This window comes from Vulpes lagopus, chromosome 2 (genome assembly GCF_018345385.1).
Source record: "Vulpes lagopus strain Blue_001 chromosome 2, ASM1834538v1, whole genome shotgun sequence".
Classification (NCBI taxonomy): Eukaryota; Metazoa; Chordata; class Mammalia; order Carnivora; family Canidae; genus Vulpes; species Vulpes lagopus.
The window spans coordinates 84993233-85010500 of NC_054825.1; the positions used below are offsets into that span (position 1 = coordinate 84993233).

Sequence of the window (17268 nt, forward strand, 5' to 3'; positions counted from 1 at the left end):
GGGCAGCCGGGGTATTTTAGGGAGAAACAGAGAATTAAGGTCTGGAAGCACCTTTAAAACTCTCTACTGTAATCTCCACATTTTGAAATGTTGTAATATGAGGCTCAGAATTGTGTCCCTGCCTGCACATGACAAGAACCTGGCTTGGATACTTTGTTACTTAGTTACCCCAGTAAGCCTGGAGGTGTTACTATTGTTGTTGTTGTTGTTAAGATCACTGTTAATAAAAGCTTGCTACTTTGTGGACTGACTTTAAAATCTGCTATTTTACTTTTATAACACATGTGGAGGGAGTAGACAGAGGAGGAGTTGGCTCGAACAGTTGTGAGAAGAAATGGGAGAAAAATGACTTCTGTAAACTGGTTTTCGGACGTTTCCTCAAAGCTTTGAAAAGAAAGGATTATCCCTAATTTCCTAAAGCAGAAGGAGATAAGGCCTTCTTCCTCTCAGCAGCATTTTCCAAACTATGGTACACCACCCATAAGCAGGTAACAAAAACAAGGTAGGGTTCATGACCAAGATGTATTTAAAATAGGATGGGATGGAATGAGATGGATAAGATGGAATGGAATGGAATGGAATGGAATGGAATGGAATAGAATAGAATAGAATAGAATAGAATAGAATAGAATAGAATAGAATAGACTGCATGGTTAGTAGTAGGAGGTGCATATTGGTTTAGAAAACATTTTTTAGCTGTGTGTGTGTGTGTGTGTGTGTGTGTGTGTTGAGATAGTATATAAAATGGATTTGTTATTATGAGTCACAGGCAAAGATGTTTGAAAGCCACTGTCCAATAAATATTTTTCTCAAAGTAAATTAAACCTTTCAAAATCAATTGATAAAATACAGAATTCTATCAAAAGAAGAAAAGACAAAAATATTTATTTATGCATGGCTAGAAAACTTTTTTACTCTCCAACAGATCTCTTCAACTAGCCCCTACACTCATTTTCCCAATCTCATTTTTTTAACTTCTTATTCTCCAAAGACTTTCCCTTGACCATATCTCTATACAAATGCATATTAGTGAATCCTCAGTATACTGCAACTATTGCCTTCATGCAGATAGCTCTTAAATATAGTATTTCTCCAGCATTGCCCTGGTAAATGTTTAGCAATGGGTTTTCTGGGGTCTGGGGAGCCCCTATTTGTAGCATTTGCCACTTTTTGTGGTATAAGTACTACAACCATAGCCAAGCCTAGCTACCCGAATGACTTCACTGAACACCAGATTGGGAAGATATGCACATTAGCCTACATTACATAGTATTTCCATCATGCACACGTATTGGGGAAATTACCCCAAGAGTATACATACTAGTAAAATATAATAAAACAATTAGAGGATTATGAGTTTTGAATGTTTATTACCTTTTGAAATACAATATATTTAATTGTAGGTTTATAACATTTAATTTTTAATCATGTCTGTGTCTAACAACTGGCTCACAAAATTTTGCCTGACCTCTCCAGTAGGCTGGGATCCCACACTCCCCACCACCTGCTGAACAACTGTACCCAGATCCCTTCCATAAGAAACCACAAACTTAACATACTGAAATCTAAACTCACTTTCCTCTTTGAATCTCCATAGGGCACACTTCTCTTCCCCTCTTGACTTCCCTATTTCTATGAATGATGCCTCCAATAGGCATCTAATCAGTTGCTAAGTCTCGAAGGTTCGGCCTGGACAGTGTCCTGATCTACCCCCTCCTTTTCATTTCTAGTTCGGGTCACTATCCCAATCCAGACCAATTAACCGAACTCTTCCCCTTCATCTTCTTCCGCCTACAGTCTTTCTGACACACTGTTAATCTTTCAAACACACAGCTCTGAAAATGTAGCTCTTTCATTTAACGCACGTACACACTAATCCTCTAATGTGGCCTTCAAAGCTCTCCTTGCCCCAGACAATCTGGACAGCTCCTTGTTTCCTATGCTCAGAATATGCCTTGTGATTCCTGATTGTGTGCTTTTGCTCAGTTTTCTCTTCCTCTGGAATGTCCTTCCCTTTTCATGGAAAAACTCATATTTTTTAATCAAGACTCAGTTCAAATGGTGATGAAAATATGCAGGGTTTTTTTTGTCAGAGGAATATATAATCTGGAAGGTGGAAATGCCACATGAAATGCCAAACCCAAAAATCATTTAAAGATAAAAATGTATTTAGTCACTATCTAATATAGACACTCAATAAAACATACTGCACCAAAGTAGCACTTTCCCCATTGGTGTTACGAAAAGCTTTGCAGTGAGCTGACCTGAGGTTTATCTCAAACATATGGATTTCAATTCTAGGTGTCATTCATTAGCTGAAATGATCTAGGTGTCATTCATTAGCTGAAATGATCAAGAATTGTCTGTACTGTAAACATTGGTGTTTACTGTAATTATTTCCTTTTTAATAATGCTCTGAACTGAAATGTGTTGAGAAGGGGAGGAGTGGTGGGACGGAGAGACATGGAGCCCCAGAAGCCCGGTCTGTCACCACCACTGATAAACCTCATCTGTCTTTGGGACACTGACTACAGTACTGAAGATCCACCACATGCTCTGGATTTCTGAGCGGTCAGAAGCAAAAAAAGCTGACATTTGTACCCTTTACACATCTTTTTTCCTTCAGCCATCCCCTGATGTTTAGTGTAAAACAAAATGCTCGAAACATTTGCTTTCTTAAGGAGGAAAATCATAATGATGATCAGCAAGTGATGTGATTCCTTTCCAGTTCAGAGCTGAGGCTGAAGTTTAGCAGCAAAGGATGAAAGAATAGGCTGCCACAGCCTTGTGGTCACTGGCACCAACTTTCTCTCATGAACTTATGTATTTTGGGTTGGAGAGACTGAATTCAAAGCACAAGAGAAATGAACTTATGTATTTTGGGTTGGAGAGACTGAATCTGAAGCAAAAGAGAATGAGGTGGGAGAAGGTGATGAGAAACAACTGGCAAGGTAAAAGTGTAGGGAACCCTTCTGTCCTCTTCCTTATAACGAGACTGTCAATGAGTGGTCTAGAAACCACTTCTATGAAAACTACTTGGATACTTGTTTAAAATGCAGATTCCTAGGCCCTGTATCAGACCTACTGAATCACAGTCTCCGGGGGCACTGCCTGGGACTGTATTTTTTCATGGGAACCCTCAGTGTTTGTGATACACAGTAAAGAGTAAAGACTACTGTTTTAGTGTCGGCCAACTCTGGCCTGCAGGCTGGATATGGCCCTCAAACTAAACCTTTTACATTTTCAAAAAATATTAAAAAAAAAAAAAGAAGAAGAAGAAAAGAAAAGAACACACAATATATATTGCTCACAAAGTTTAACACATTTACTCTCTGGCCCTTTACAGAAAAGTTGCTGATCCCTATGTATTGCAACTCAATGCAAATAAAAGGCTGTATCTGGACTTAGCCCTATCCCAACCCAGCCACAGCTTAAAATGATTGATGTGGCAGATCTTTAAAAAAAAAAAAAATTAAGAGTGATGAAATATATAAAGTTCTCATCAAAAAATGCAGTTTTAGGGACGCCTGGGTGGCTCAGCGGTTGAACATCTGCCTTCTGCTCAGGGCATGATCCCGGTCCTGGGATCGAGTCCTGCATCGGGCTCCCTACATGGAGCTTGCTTCTCCTTCTGCCTGTGTTTCTGCCTCTCTCTGTGTATCTCATGAATAAATAAATAAAATCTTTTTTTAAAAAAATGCAGTTGTCATCATTTTAAGTACAGGGGAGAAATGCATAGTGATAGCAAACATTCTGTAATGGCTTTGAAAATGTATTTTCATCTATATATGGAATTTATGATAATTCCATTTGATTCTATCCTTCCATATACTTATCAGGTGGCAATATATCTCAAATTAGCCTCGTAAGAATCACTGGATGTATACTCTTTTTTGGACTATGCTTGACTTACGTTACACATAGGAGGAAAAATATAAAACTATATCCCAGAATGTCTGGGGAATGAAATCATAATAAATTCTCAAAACACACAGAAAAATGATGCACAAAGTGAACAAAGGGAATAAAATTGCATTTGATATCTTTCTACTAAAAAGGAGTTTAAGAATCATAGAGCAGTTGTAGGTCCTAAGAATCTTGGGAAACAGGTTATGAACTCATTTTCAGAAGGGTCTGTGCCAAAGAGGCTCATCTGGGAATCGCAACAGTTAGATTCATAAAGTAATCCGAAAGACAGAATGTAATTCCTTTCAGAGTAATTTCTTACATGTTTGTTCTTTATAATCATTATTTATTTATTTTTGATGTGTAGGAAAAAAATCTTTATTATAGAATCTAGAAATAAATACTGGCTTTAAAAATGTATTAACTTCAGGATACCTGGGTGGCTCAGTGGTTGAGCGTCAGCCTTCCACTCACGGTCATGGTCCTGGAGTCTTGGGATTCAGTCCTGCATCCAGCTCCCTCTGGGGAGCCTGCTTCTCCCTCTGCCTGTGTCTCTGCCTCTCTGTGTGTCCCTCATGAATAAATAAAATGTTTTTTTTTTTTTAAGTATTACCTTGCAAGTGACTAGTCCTTCCAGAATCGTGAACCGAAATACCTCACAATAATTTTTGTCTCAGTGTTATTTTTTTCTCACGAAGAAAGTAATGTCAAAACCTTGCTAGCAACTAACATTTTTGATAAGGCTTTAAACTATATTACAATTTTTAAGAAACAAAGTTTAAAACACCAGATAAAGCCTTGAAACCTACCATGCTTCACCATTTAACAAAATTATGACTCATTTCTGTAAGAAAATGCTTTTTTAGTAAGAAAAATGCTTTCTGAGCTAAGTTTAAACTGCCGGGGCACATGGGACACCCACAAACCCAGTCAGCAGAAGTCTCGAACTTGTAAGATTAAAGGAAAAATAAATTAGTGTGTACAGAGAATGAAAAAAAATCCCCAATGCTACAAGTCTATAAACGGAAGTAAAACTAAAACTCCCCTAAAATCCCCCAATCATCAATCCTTATAAATTCAGCACTTATCTTCTCCCTCTATTTCTTCGGGAGCCCCTAGTTAAACGAACACAAAAGTCTTCAAGATTCTTATCTCGTAGAGCGAGAGTTCCCAGACCACGCTAAGGCTGGAAGCCGACCCCCGCCTCACACACACACAAACTGCTTAACTTTTAAAACCAGCGCAGGCACACGTGGGGTGTCCTAGCGCTGCCGGGGGCGGGCTGTTCGGAGCCCCTGGACTTGCAGGTGTGCATCCCGGGCGCGCCGCGGGCAAGGAGGTGCGGGGGGCGCCGCCGGCCGGGCCGGGCCGCGCAGTGGGTGGGGCCGGGCGTGTGCCCGGGGACAGCGAGGCGCTAGTGACAGTGCGGAGGTGGCGACGGGGCTGCGTGGGCTCCGGGATCCGGGGAGGCGTGAGAGCTCCGCCCGGTGCCCATGTGGAGCGGAGCTGGCTGCGGCCCCCGGTCCTTAAGTAAGTGGCTGCAGCCCCCGGTCCTTAAGTGCCCTTTGTCATTAACCAGTTAAATCAGAGCTACTAGACACGAAACCGAGCACAGCCCAAGGTCCCCGGAAAACACATGCTCTGGCCCCGGCCCCCGGCCCCCGGGCCCCCGCGCTCCCCCACCTGCACGGAGCTGCCTTTGCCCTCCGCCTAGACCCCAGCCCCAGACGCGCGAGCCGCCCCGGCCCCGGCCCCGCCGCCCCGCCACAGCGCGTCGGAGCGGGGCGAGCTCGGGCGCGGGCGCGGGGCTCGCCGGGCGCGGGGCGCGGGGCGCGGGTGGCGGCCGCCCCCGGGGGAGGCGGCACCGCGGGGCCCGGCGCGAGCCCGCGCGGCCGCGGCCCGAAAGCGGGGTTTGCGCCCGGAAAGGCGCCTCCGCGGCCCCGGCCGCCCTCCCCGGCCCGGCCCGGCCCGGCCCCGGGCTCCCCGCCCGCGCGCCGTCCGGGCCCCGCTGCGCGCCAGGCAGTGCGCGGCGGCGCGAGAGCCCGGGGAGCGGCGGCCCCGGCGGCCGCGGGCGGCGGAGGCGGCGGGCAGGGCGCGTGCGCACTGCAGGGGCGCCAGATTTGGCGGGAGGGGGAGTGTCCTAGGCTCTTTGTTTGATGGCATCTCTGTTTACAGAGTTTACATTTTAATATCAACCTGTTTCCTCCTCCTCCTTCTCCTCCTCCTCCGCGGCCGCCTCCTCCTCCTTCTCCTCTTTCTCCCGAGAAACTTGGCCCGGGCGGTGCGGACGCCGCTGCGCCCCGGGGACGGACGCAGGCAGGCGGCGGGCGGGCAGCGGGAGGCGGGAGGCAGGCGGCGGGCGGCGGGCGGCAGCCCCGTGCGGTCCCGGCGGCCCCAGCCGAGCCCCGCGCCCGCCGCGCCATGGCCCGGAGACCCCGACACAGGTAACGGGGAGCCGGGACGCGCGGCCACGGGCGGGGGCGGCGGGGCGGGCGGGGCGCGCGGGGCGCGCGGGGCACAGGTGGGGACGCGTCCCCGGGTCGTCCGCGGGCTGTCAGGTCCTGCCCCGCGGGCACCCGCAGCCCGTGCGGGAGGGTCGACGTCCGGCTGCGCCCGGGGCCGTGCTGCGCGCTGCCGGGGGCGCCTCCCCGCGGGGCCCGAGCCGCACGTCCCCGCCGGGCCGAGCGGCGCCCCCAGCCCGGGGAGCCCCCGGGAGCCTGGCGCGGTGCCGCGGGACTTGGGGGCGCGGAGCATGTGGCGGACGTAGGGGAAGTGCCGGTCGCGGCGGCCGCGGGTCGCTCCCTGAGCCTCATTCATCCTTCAGGGGGCGGAGAAGGGCGGCAGCTGACGGGCGGCTGCGGGGGACTTCGGGGAGACGCGGGTCCGGCCCGTCCGCCCTCGCAGCCCGTCTGAAGCCCCGGCTCGGGGGCTCTAGCCCGAGTACCCCGGAGGCTTCCGCCTGTCACGGAGCGCCTCACGCGCCTGCCCGCACCTGCCCGCACCTGCCCGCACCTGCCCGCACCTGCCCGCACCTGCCCGCGCGCCGCACCTGCCCCCGCGCCTGCCCCGCGCCTGCCCCGCGCCTGCGGAGGCTCGCGACGGGCCCGGTCCCGCACGCCGCGGCCGCGCGAGGGGAGGGCGGACAGGAGGGCAGTGCGCGCCCGGCCGCCAGCTCCCCCGGCCCCGGCACTGCGCCGACCCGCCGCGCCCGACCCCCGCTCGGCCGCCGCCGCCGCCGCCCCTCGACGGAAAAGGACGCGGCCCCGGGCCCCTCGGCGGCCGCAGAGGTGCGGGCGCGGGCGCACACGTGGACGCGTCTGAGGTGGCGGCGCCTGCCCACGCCCCGCGCCCGCCCCGCGCCCGCCCCGCGCCCGCCGCCTGAGGTCGCCGCCTGAGGTCGCCGGCGGAGGGCGGGGACGCGCCGCCCCTGGCTCGGGCCTGGGACGAGCCCGCGGGGGCCGAGCACACCCGGCCCCTTCCCCTCGGGCTGTTTGCTTCTCTCGTCGTGTCTGAGTGTGAACCGGCTGTCGCCTGTCGCCTGTCGCCGCGCAAGCGCTGGGACGCTGCGAGGAGCGTGGGTGCGGGCCCCGCGGGGTCCCCCGGGCCGGGCCGGACCAGGCGGGCAGCGGCGCCCGGGCAGGGCTGCGCCCCGGGGCCGAGGCGAAGGCGACCTGCGGGGCTCCGGGGCTCCCTCCCACGGCCGGGCCGGGCCACGCGGGGCGGCGGCGCTGCCCCTGAAGTGGGTGGTTTCACCTTCGCCTGTGCGACTTAGCTGCAGAGGCCACTTTTTTTTTTTTTTTTTTTTTTTGAGAGCAGCCACTGGGAGGGAGGAGGAGAAGGAAGCTGGGAAGGGTGCAGGGAGGAGGGCGGCGGAGGACCCGCGCCCCGCGACCTCTGCGGGCTGGGCGGGGCGGGGCCGCGCAGTTCCCTGCAGCGCGCAGGTAGCGGAGAAGGGAGGCGGCCGGGAGGGCGGGAGCCTTGAACCTGCCGCAGGGGGAAGAGAAACCCGGCTGCGGGTTCAAAGCCGTTTCTTGCCAGGCGAGCGTCAGTTCGGCAGGATTATTAACCAGGTCAGCGAAATGAGTCTGAACCCCCTTTTCTAGAATCCCAGTAGCGGCCACAAGGCACTTCCTCCCGCCCCCCTCCCTGTCCCAGCCCCCACCGCCTCTCTTCTTTTTCGTTTCTTTGCACGGTGTGTTTCCTTGACAGAACGTGATACTCATAGTTGTACTCTTGTAACCGCACCAGGTCTAGCAGGTGGGGAGTCGAGTGCATCAAGCCTGAAATCAACCTTTGAAAGTCCTCTGACTGTTGAGTCCGAGAGCCTGTCAGAGCAGATGAGGGAAAAGTTATTTCAGGTCCTTAGTAAAAATCAGTCGCGCTTTGGCTACCGGGACGGCTTAGAGCAGGGGCATCGCGTGCAAAGGCCACAAGCTAGTCCTGGCGCCGCACCTGCTCGTGGCCCCAGGAGCAGCCTGTGAGCAGCCCTGAGCTCACCGTCCTCCCCTGATGCTTTCTTCGGGACCCGCGGAAGTCCCACACCACGTTTTCCCCCAAGCCTCTGGTTCTGCACATCTCTGCTTCTGTGCTGAATTTTGAAGGAGCGCACAAGACATGAAACCATCGTTTATTTGCGCTGGAAAGTACCTTACTAATAGCATCCAAGCCCTTAGGTATAGGTGAGGAACTGAGGTCCGGAGAGACGGGAAGTGATTTGTCCAGTTCAAGCAGGGAACTGGAGGCAGGATCAGGACTGGCACCTCTGCCTCCAGAGCCCTAGTCCTGCTCGATGCCTATCCTTTCTCACCTGAAGTTGGCTGCCCCCTATGGGCGGCCGTATTTGTTGCTTGTTCCTGAGAGGTGAGCTGCTGTTTCCAGGAGAAAGATGCCCAGTTACTAGTTTGGAAAATAGAGTTCTCACTTCTGAAAGTGTGATCTCCAGACCTAACCAAACCTAAAACGTTAAAGTAAATTGAATCTGTTACTCTTTTTCCAGATTACTCTGGTTTGCTTGGTATTCCTGATATTTAATACGGGTGTCACTTCATTTGGGGGCTTTCCAAGGAGTTCCCTATGAGCCTTTTGAAATATGCTGACCATGGGGTGCCTGGGGGCTCAGGGGTTGAGCGTCTGCCTTTGGCTCAGGGCGTGATCCTGTGGTCCTGGGATGGAGTCCCACATCTGGCTCCCTCCATAGAGCCCACTTCTCCCTCTGCCTGTGTCTGTGTCTCTCATGAATAAATAAATAAAATCTTAAAAAAAAAAAAAAAAGAAAGAAAAAAGAAAGATGCTGACCTACAGCCTTGGGATTGATTATATTTTATTAAATCTCTGATGCTTGTGTTTTTTATTAAAGGGAAACTGCTGTGTTTATTAATAAGAAGTTGTTTAGAGCCTCTTGTTGACATTGGGGAACAGGATCAGATTCTTGTTTAAAAGAACAGACACTAAATAAAAAATTATTGTAGATTATAAATACAGCTTAGGGATCTCTTTTGTGGTGGCATTTGGAGTTTGGATCACATCGTACTTGTCACCATCCATCGTGGGCCTTCAAATTGTTGCCCAAAATAATAATTCTAAATTTTAAGAACCTCAAATTCAGTATTTTTGGAAAGCTTGCTTGACTTGTAAGGGATGAGAAATATAAGTTAGTTTGGGAAGACAAAATCTGATATAAATATACATTTCCTTCTTAAAAATAATAATTTGCATTATAATGTTGCTTTATATCATTATTTTTATTGTTCTCAGTTTGGTAGACTTCTCAATATTACAGTGAAAAATTTTAGTGAGATTTCTAAGAGGGTGTAGTTTAAGGTATATTTAAATTTATATCTTATATTAAAATATAATTTAAGACAGCATATTATGTTTTATAAGTAAAGTTATAACTAGAAGTAAATTGTAAATTTTACTGGCTGTAACATTACTGTCATCTATTTAGTATGTGATTAAGAAACACTAAATGTAGAGTTACTTGAAGAGTCATCAAAATTCATAGTGTTTGTCTACTAGGTAAAAGAAAAAGCTCTCTTCAAAACACTAATGCATTCTTTTTAAACTCATCTGGGGGAATCCCTCAGTTTTGAATTAGGAACATTTTCAGAGATGTCAAATACCATTCAGTCATAAATAGAAAAACAAAAAACAAAAAATAAGTAAGAGTGTGGCTACCAAGTGGCCTCATTATTCACTAAGTTACTTAGGAAACTGAGTATTGTCACCTCTGCCGCAAGTTGGGTCAACTGACCTGGAGTTTCGAGCTGTTGGATATTAATGTTGTGTACAAAGCAGTCTGATCACTCAGTCTTCTCCTTCCTCAGGTTTTTTTAAAAAATCCTTTTGTCTTACATTCTCTTAGTCTTCTAATCTTTAAGGAATGACTCTATTTGTATTGTCAGTTGTATTACTTCTTGAAGAAATTTTTTCTTTCTCAATAAAACACCAGCCTCATTGGAGTAACATAATTGAGTTGCTTATTGTATTGGAGAAATATTATTCAAATGACATGACTTCTTCCAAAGATTTTGAGTGTGTACTTATAAAAGGACATAGGCTCTTGTTTCTTTTATTGTCCTTAACATTAAGTTTTCAGCTTAAACCTTCATTGGTGGGAAGGTTGCCAAGTGTGTAACTTGTCACTGGCCTAACAATCTCAGCAGGTTTAAACATGCAGAGCAATAAGAAAGTGCCAGGTCCTTGGCGGTATCTGTGGATACCACTAACAGCAGAACCAGTTTACAATACTAGAGCAACAGAAGGCAGAAAACAATCTTGTGCAAGTATTCAAACTTTTATCTTTATGATCTTTGCAAAGATTGAGTTTTCATGTAAATTTTGTAATCTAGTAGTTTAAGTCTTCTGCTTTCAGTCCACGTCTGCCCATCTTTTATTTCTGCAGCATATACAGTAGTGACGAGGATGATGAAGACATTGAGATGTGTGATCATGACTATGATGGGCTGCTGCCTAAGTCTGGAAAGCGTCACTTGGGGAAAACTAGGTGGACCAGGGAAGAGGTAACTAATTGTGTCATCAAAACATGGAACAAACCTAGAGTGTATCAATTTATGAAAAAAATGTTTCAGCTGAACTACGGGTGCCCAAACTCATTAGCAGGCTCTTTGAAATCTTATCCTAGCCTGCTATGCAACGTGCTGACCTCTCACCACTCCCCTGAGTGTGCACTATCCCATTCACTTCCAAACTCTTCCTAGTTCTTTGAATGTCCCCTTCTTCTCAATTTAGATTTCATCTGTGTTTCTCTCTGCCTATTCTGTTCTTGTCCTTCTGCTGCACTCCTTCTTACTACTTCTTCGACACCTGTGAAGGTATTGCCTCTTCTGTGAGGCTATCCCTGGCTTTCAGGCAGATTGGATGCCTCCTCCAGGCACTGGATACACATTCTTATTTATTACTGCTGTAACAGGCATGCCTCCCGCCAGCAGACTGACTACAGATCTACTGGCGGCAGAGCTAACTGTTCATTTTTACGTTCCCTGAGCCCAGAATCACTTGTTACAAAGGGAGATATTAGTAAGTATTCTCTGTACAGATGAATTAATTGCTACTTCCCAAAACAAAAGTATGAAACGAAATATAGAACTCATCTTGTCATAACGTATTGATTTAACATTCGTGATATATAATATTTCACAGAGCCATATTCATGTTCTAACAGCGTTCAGTGATAGAGATGTGTCTTCTTCCCACCTTTCTTTTCCTGCTAGCCTATCAAAAGCTTGATCTTTGTAGAAATGGAAAAATACTTAAGGAACAAAATTATTTATTAATGCATGGAGGGAAATGCTTTTTCTTTAAAGTTTTCAAAAATTTTCGCAAATTATTTTAGAGGATTTTAGGTTAGAATAAATAGTATTGACTCTTCCTCAGTTTCATTCTATCTTACTTCACTTAAACCAGAGCCCCTATCCCCCTGTGGATAGGCAAGTGGGATTGCCAGTGAGGTCCATAAGTTGTGATCTTCGATGATCCTGAGAGATACAGAAGTTCTGTTGTTAACACTGGTTTCCTAATTTCTGTGTCTGTGTCCTACAAGGACCCACATTGTCTGTGAAAGTTACCTTTGCAAAAACATAGTGGTTCTTTTTCACTTGAAGGTACATGTTTAGAAAGACACCTGTCAACTGAAAGATTTCTGCCTGATGTTTCGTGTCTTCTGTGTTTTAGTAAGTTTGGCCTCATTTAAATTGTGAATATATTGATGCAAAAATGAACTTATTTTCTTACGTTATCCATGCCTTCAAGTTCAATCAAAAAAGTGATCTTCCATTTTTTACATGGAAGAGGTTGAACTAACTAAATGTTAAAATAGAGGTTGAGCTGTTTCTTACTCAAGATCCCATTTATTGCCATAAATGTCTATTAACTCTAACATTGGAGTACATCATTTTTTTTCCCATCAAGCAAAACTTTTAATAGTTATTATATATTAAACATTCAGGATCCCTGGGTGGCGCAGCGGTTTAGCGCCTGCCTTTGGCCCAGGGCGCGATCCTGAGGGCTTCTCCCTCTGCCTGTCTCTGCCTCTCTCTCTCTCTGTGTGTGTGTGTGTATGTGTGTGTGACTATCATGAATAAATAAATAAAATCTTTTTAAAAAAATAAATAAAATAAACATTCAGTAAGCCAGGCATTATGCTAAATGTTTTGCATAGCTACTTCAGGTAATCCCCAAATAACTACATTGACATCAGCAGTCCCACCACACAGATGACAACATTAAGGCCCAGAAAAGCAACATGATATACCTGAGCCTATCTAACTAGTTAATAGCTGAGTCAAGTTTCAAACTCTGGTCTGTCAGGTTCTATATAAATCTATGTTCTAAACCAGTAGATTACATTAATATCTGTTGTATTTAAATATTTTTGAGGGTTTTTTCCTGGATTGGATTATTGGATTTGTTCCCTTTTACTCTAACTTGAATAAAATTATACAGTAAATGACTGATATCCTAGGACTAACTTTAAATGTCTTAGGATGAAAAACTAAAGAAGCTGGTGGAACAGAATGGAACAGATGACTGGAAAGTTATTGCCAATTATCTTCCGGTAAGTTCATAATATTTTCTTTCTATAAAATGAAATCTCCCCAACAATTTAAGTAAGATATTCTGGGAGAGGATATTAAGATATTGCACATCTTGCTCATATATAAGAAGTAGGGGGAGAAATGCCTCATCCATAACTTCTAGTTTATATTGTAATGCATATAATTAGGGGTTCTAAACAGATTGTTAAAAGATTTTTACAACGTATAAGATTTTTTTTCCTCTTGTTTTATCTTTTTATTAGGATAATATAAATTAGCATTTTGATGACTTGTTATATGGTAGGATGACTAAAATCATGCTATATCCAAGGTAACTTCTTTTAAATTTCCTGTTTATTAGTTCAAAGCCATACTTGTGTACCCTGGCTGAAAATTTTGGTTCATCCTTTTTTATTTACCCCATTTCCCATACCTTACATCCAAGCAGTGACTAAGGAATCTGGAATTCCTTTGTCAGTCAGCCCCTTCTTTCCATCCTCCTTGATGTTTCACAGATTCAGCCTCCATCCTTTTTCTCTGGACAATTACAGTGGCTTCCTAACTGGCTTCCCTACTTGTAGCTTTCCACTCTTCCATCCCCCCAAACATTGTTGGTACACGGAGCGTCCTAAAATGCAGCTGCACCTTAACTTTTCAAAAACAACAGCAATGACATAAGAGTCTCACAAATTAAGTGTACTGCCTTGAGCTGGCAAACAAAGGTGCTTTCACATGGCCCCAACATACAACTCCGGTTCTCTTTCCTACTTCCTCTCTGTCAGCACGTTTGGTTGAATTCATTTCTGCTTTCCCTCCTTTGGGCTTTTGTCTCTGGTGATGTCACCTCCTAGAATATTCCATTCAGCCTTCCAAGGGGGCTATCAAGAGCTTTTCCAGACTCCTCCTAAGGAAACATAATTTCTCCTCCTAAGGAGATGCTTCTATTCTCAGCCCAATATCGTTTTGCTTTGGTTTCTTCTTGCTTATGAATCAAATTCTGCCTTCTGTTAGTTAATTATATATTTGTCTTTTTTTTTCTTATAATATTACACTCTTTTATAAGTTAGGGCCTATCTTTATTCATCTTTATTCCTAAATTGAAGTATATCTCTTGGTTTGAATGGGAAGCAAACTTCAATCATTTAGAGTAGATTTCCAGGAAACTCTGACCGTCATGTGGAATCACTAACAAGTATCAGTCTCTGTCCATAGAGGTACTGCCGCATGCGGAGGATAAGGTTAAACTGATAGCCATGTGTACAATATGAAGGTCCTTCAGTTCATAAGGCAGGACTATTTCACTAAGAAGACAGAGCTTCTAATTTTAGATGCAGTTTTGATATATTCTTTGTATGTTCATTAGCTGTAAGTAATGAGTGATGGGTAGGCTCTCCAAACATGCCCTAAAATGTTCCTGAATGTGTTTATTGTGCTTATCATATCTTATCTATATGACAGCACATATTTTATTATTTGTCTAGAATCGAACAGATGTGCAATGCCAGCACCGATGGCAGAAGGTACTAAACCCTGAACTCATCAAGGGTCCTTGGACCAAAGAAGAAGATCAGAGAGTAAGTTCTTTTCTCTATGGTGTGTGAATCACAAATAAGAATATTTCCCCAGACATCTTTATTGAATGTTTCCCAACTTGAGGAAACAGGTAAAGTGTCAGGAAGCAGAGGACTCTATTTCCATATTTCCAGTGAATGAAAGCAGATTCTTAGACATTTTCTAAAGATCTTGTAACACTGAAGAATGATTACGCTGAGTCATTACATAACATTAAAACATAGGTTATTTTTGTGTGTTTATCTGAAGGTGATAGAACTTGTACAGAAATACGGTCCGAAACGTTGGTCTGTTATTGCCAAGCACTTAAAGGGGAGAATTGGAAAACAATGTAGGGAGAGGTGGCATAACCACTTGAATCCAGAAGTTAAGAAAACCTCCTGGACAGAAGAGGAAGACAGAATTATTTACCAGGCACACAAGAGACTGGGGAACAGATGGGCAGAAATCGCAAAGCTACTGCCTGGACGGTAATAATATGTCAAAAAATATATTGATTGGGAAGAATGAGGGAGTGGGTATTGAACATTTTGTTTTAAATGTATGGTAAGTGAGTGAATTACATTGCAGTGATCGTGTTTCATTAGATACACCAGATCCGTAGATTTTGAAACTGGAGGAGCTCTTAGTGTGTATCTGGTTGAGGACTTCCAGAATCCACCCAACAGTGAGCTCTGAGCCAAGTCATTGAACTTTCCCCAGCTTCAATCACTCTGTTTAAAAAATGAGTAATAGCTTACTTCACAGAGCCAATGTTAGTATCAAATAAAATGAATGTCGAAATAGTTGGTAAACTATAAAACTCTAAACACATAGAAGGAAACTGAGGATAGACATTTTGTCTCTAGTCTGAGCATGAGCAGCTGGTTCAGTGACCAGAAGTAGCTTAGCTATCATTTTCCTGTTACCACTGTTCATTTCATTATACCACTTGGCTTAGTTTTTCTTCCTTTGAAGAAGTGGAGTATTTCTAGAACTATCATACTGCTTCCAGTTTTTAAATAATGTCAGTGTTATGCTTTCTTTTAATGAACAAGGCACAAAAATGGCCTCATAATGAGGGATACTAGAAAAGCTCATTTTTGTCCCACTTACCCCACTTGAACAGTTTATAAACATGCTTTCTTTAATTTGAAAGATACTTTTCATTATAAATCTTATGTAACTAATGTAAAATAGAAAATATTTAATAACTTTTATTCTTGAGCTTCAAAATTGGAGAAAGGGTCCTTTAAAGAAGGCCATGGCTCTGATGGCTTATGTCATGTTCTTGTGTGGTGTTCCCGAGCATTTCCTCCCTATGGATGTATCAGCCTAGAGAATCTAAGAAGTTGACAAATGGAGGCCTTTTCTCCCATTTGGCCTGAGAGGATATGCTGTTGATTCTTGTAAAAATTTAAGGGGCGATTGAACTTCCTCTTTCTTTAGCATACATTCCCCCACCCCCAACAGAATAGTCAAAGGGAGGCTTAAAATGTTTTTTTTTTTTTTTTTTTTTTGAATTGAGAAACTGTTTTCCTGAGAATTTAAAGACTAGTAAAAAATGTTTTGCAGTTTGAAAATATATCGGGACTTAGCATCTTTCCCCTCTGGATCCCATTTTCTATTCTCACCTCCAGTTCTAGAACAATTTGAGGTGAATGTCTAAAGATGAGAGTTTCTTTTTTTCTTTAATCCTTTTTTTTTTTACTCCAAATTTCTGGCCATTGCTATTTGAGATAAAGAGAAGACAGTGAGGCAGTGGCGACATCATTATCATTCACCAAACTTTACTGTGCGCCTGTTGTGTGTAGGCCCTGCTAAGCCACACTCAAAGGAGTAATTTCTAGAACAGCTGGATCTCCAAGTTGTATGAGAGTCTTGAACAGTCAGAATAAACATGAAAAGTGGCTGTACTGAAAATACTCTTTTATCAAGGAAACAAAGTGATTAAGGAATTTAAAGATTTCTAAAAATCCACATATGTCCCATATGGGGTAATGAGAAAAATCTATGGATTTTCAATTAGGTAACAAGGGAAGCACGATTTTCAGAGGTTCACGACTAAAACAATGAAAACAACCACAACCACAAAAAAAAAAAAAAAAAGAAAGAAAAAGTCTCTGTTCGAAACAGTTTTCTGTCAATTAACTCTAATCTGAATTGAAATTTTTGTTTGTAAAATTCTTATGTGATATATTTCTGTGCAGAACTGATAATGCTATCAAGAACCACTGGAATTCTACAATGCGTCGAAAGGTCGAGCAGGAAGGTTATCTGCAAGAGTCTTCTAAAGCCAGCCCACCAGCAGTGGCCACAAGTTTTCAGAAGAACAGTCATTTGATGGGTTTTGCTCATGCTCCCCCTTCAGCTCATCTCCCTCCAGCTGGCCAGCCCTCAGTTAACAATGACTATTCCTACTACCACATTTCTGAAGCACAAAATGTAAGCCATTTCTAAGAATTTAGTTTACTGAGAGAGATGGTGATTTTAAGTCCAGGTAGCAATAATACATCACACGTTCATACTTTTGAGAGAACTTCCATAAATATGATCACCTTCAATCCCCACCTGCATACAGCCTTCCAGGTAGAGGGGGTATTGTTATCCACTCGTGCATACGCAGAAGCCAGGATGTGAAGTGATCTGCCAAGAGTCGCAGAGCTCACAGCGCAGACTGGAGTCTAGGTTGTTGGATTCTAACTTCAATGCCTCAGATCAGATTAGCTTTTGAATGTCAAGTTACTTAAGCTCT

At 44.8% G+C, this 17268-nt stretch overlaps 1 protein-coding gene across 2 annotated transcripts in view; it reads left to right on the forward strand.

Annotated features, from left to right (window-relative positions):
- Window positions 1-6124: 6124 nt before the first annotated feature.
- MYB (MYB proto-oncogene, transcription factor) overlaps window positions 6125-17268 on the forward strand; it is a 33997-nt gene continuing 22853 nt past the window's right edge. Inside the window, exons 1-6 of one of the 2 annotated variants that reach the window (XM_041746161.1) lie at window positions 6125-6350; window positions 10811-10928; window positions 12911-12982; window positions 14444-14536; window positions 14784-15004; window positions 16724-16958. In XM_041746161.1, coding sequence (XP_041602095.1) covers window positions 6328-6350; window positions 10811-10928; window positions 12911-12982; window positions 14444-14536; window positions 14784-15004; window positions 16724-16958 — 762 coding nt within the window. In that variant the 5' untranslated portion in view covers window positions 6125-6327. The remainder of the gene's footprint in view (window positions 6351-10810; window positions 10929-12910; window positions 12983-14443; window positions 14537-14783; window positions 15005-16723; window positions 16959-17268) is intronic. The other variant, XM_041746162.1, reaches the window with a different exon arrangement.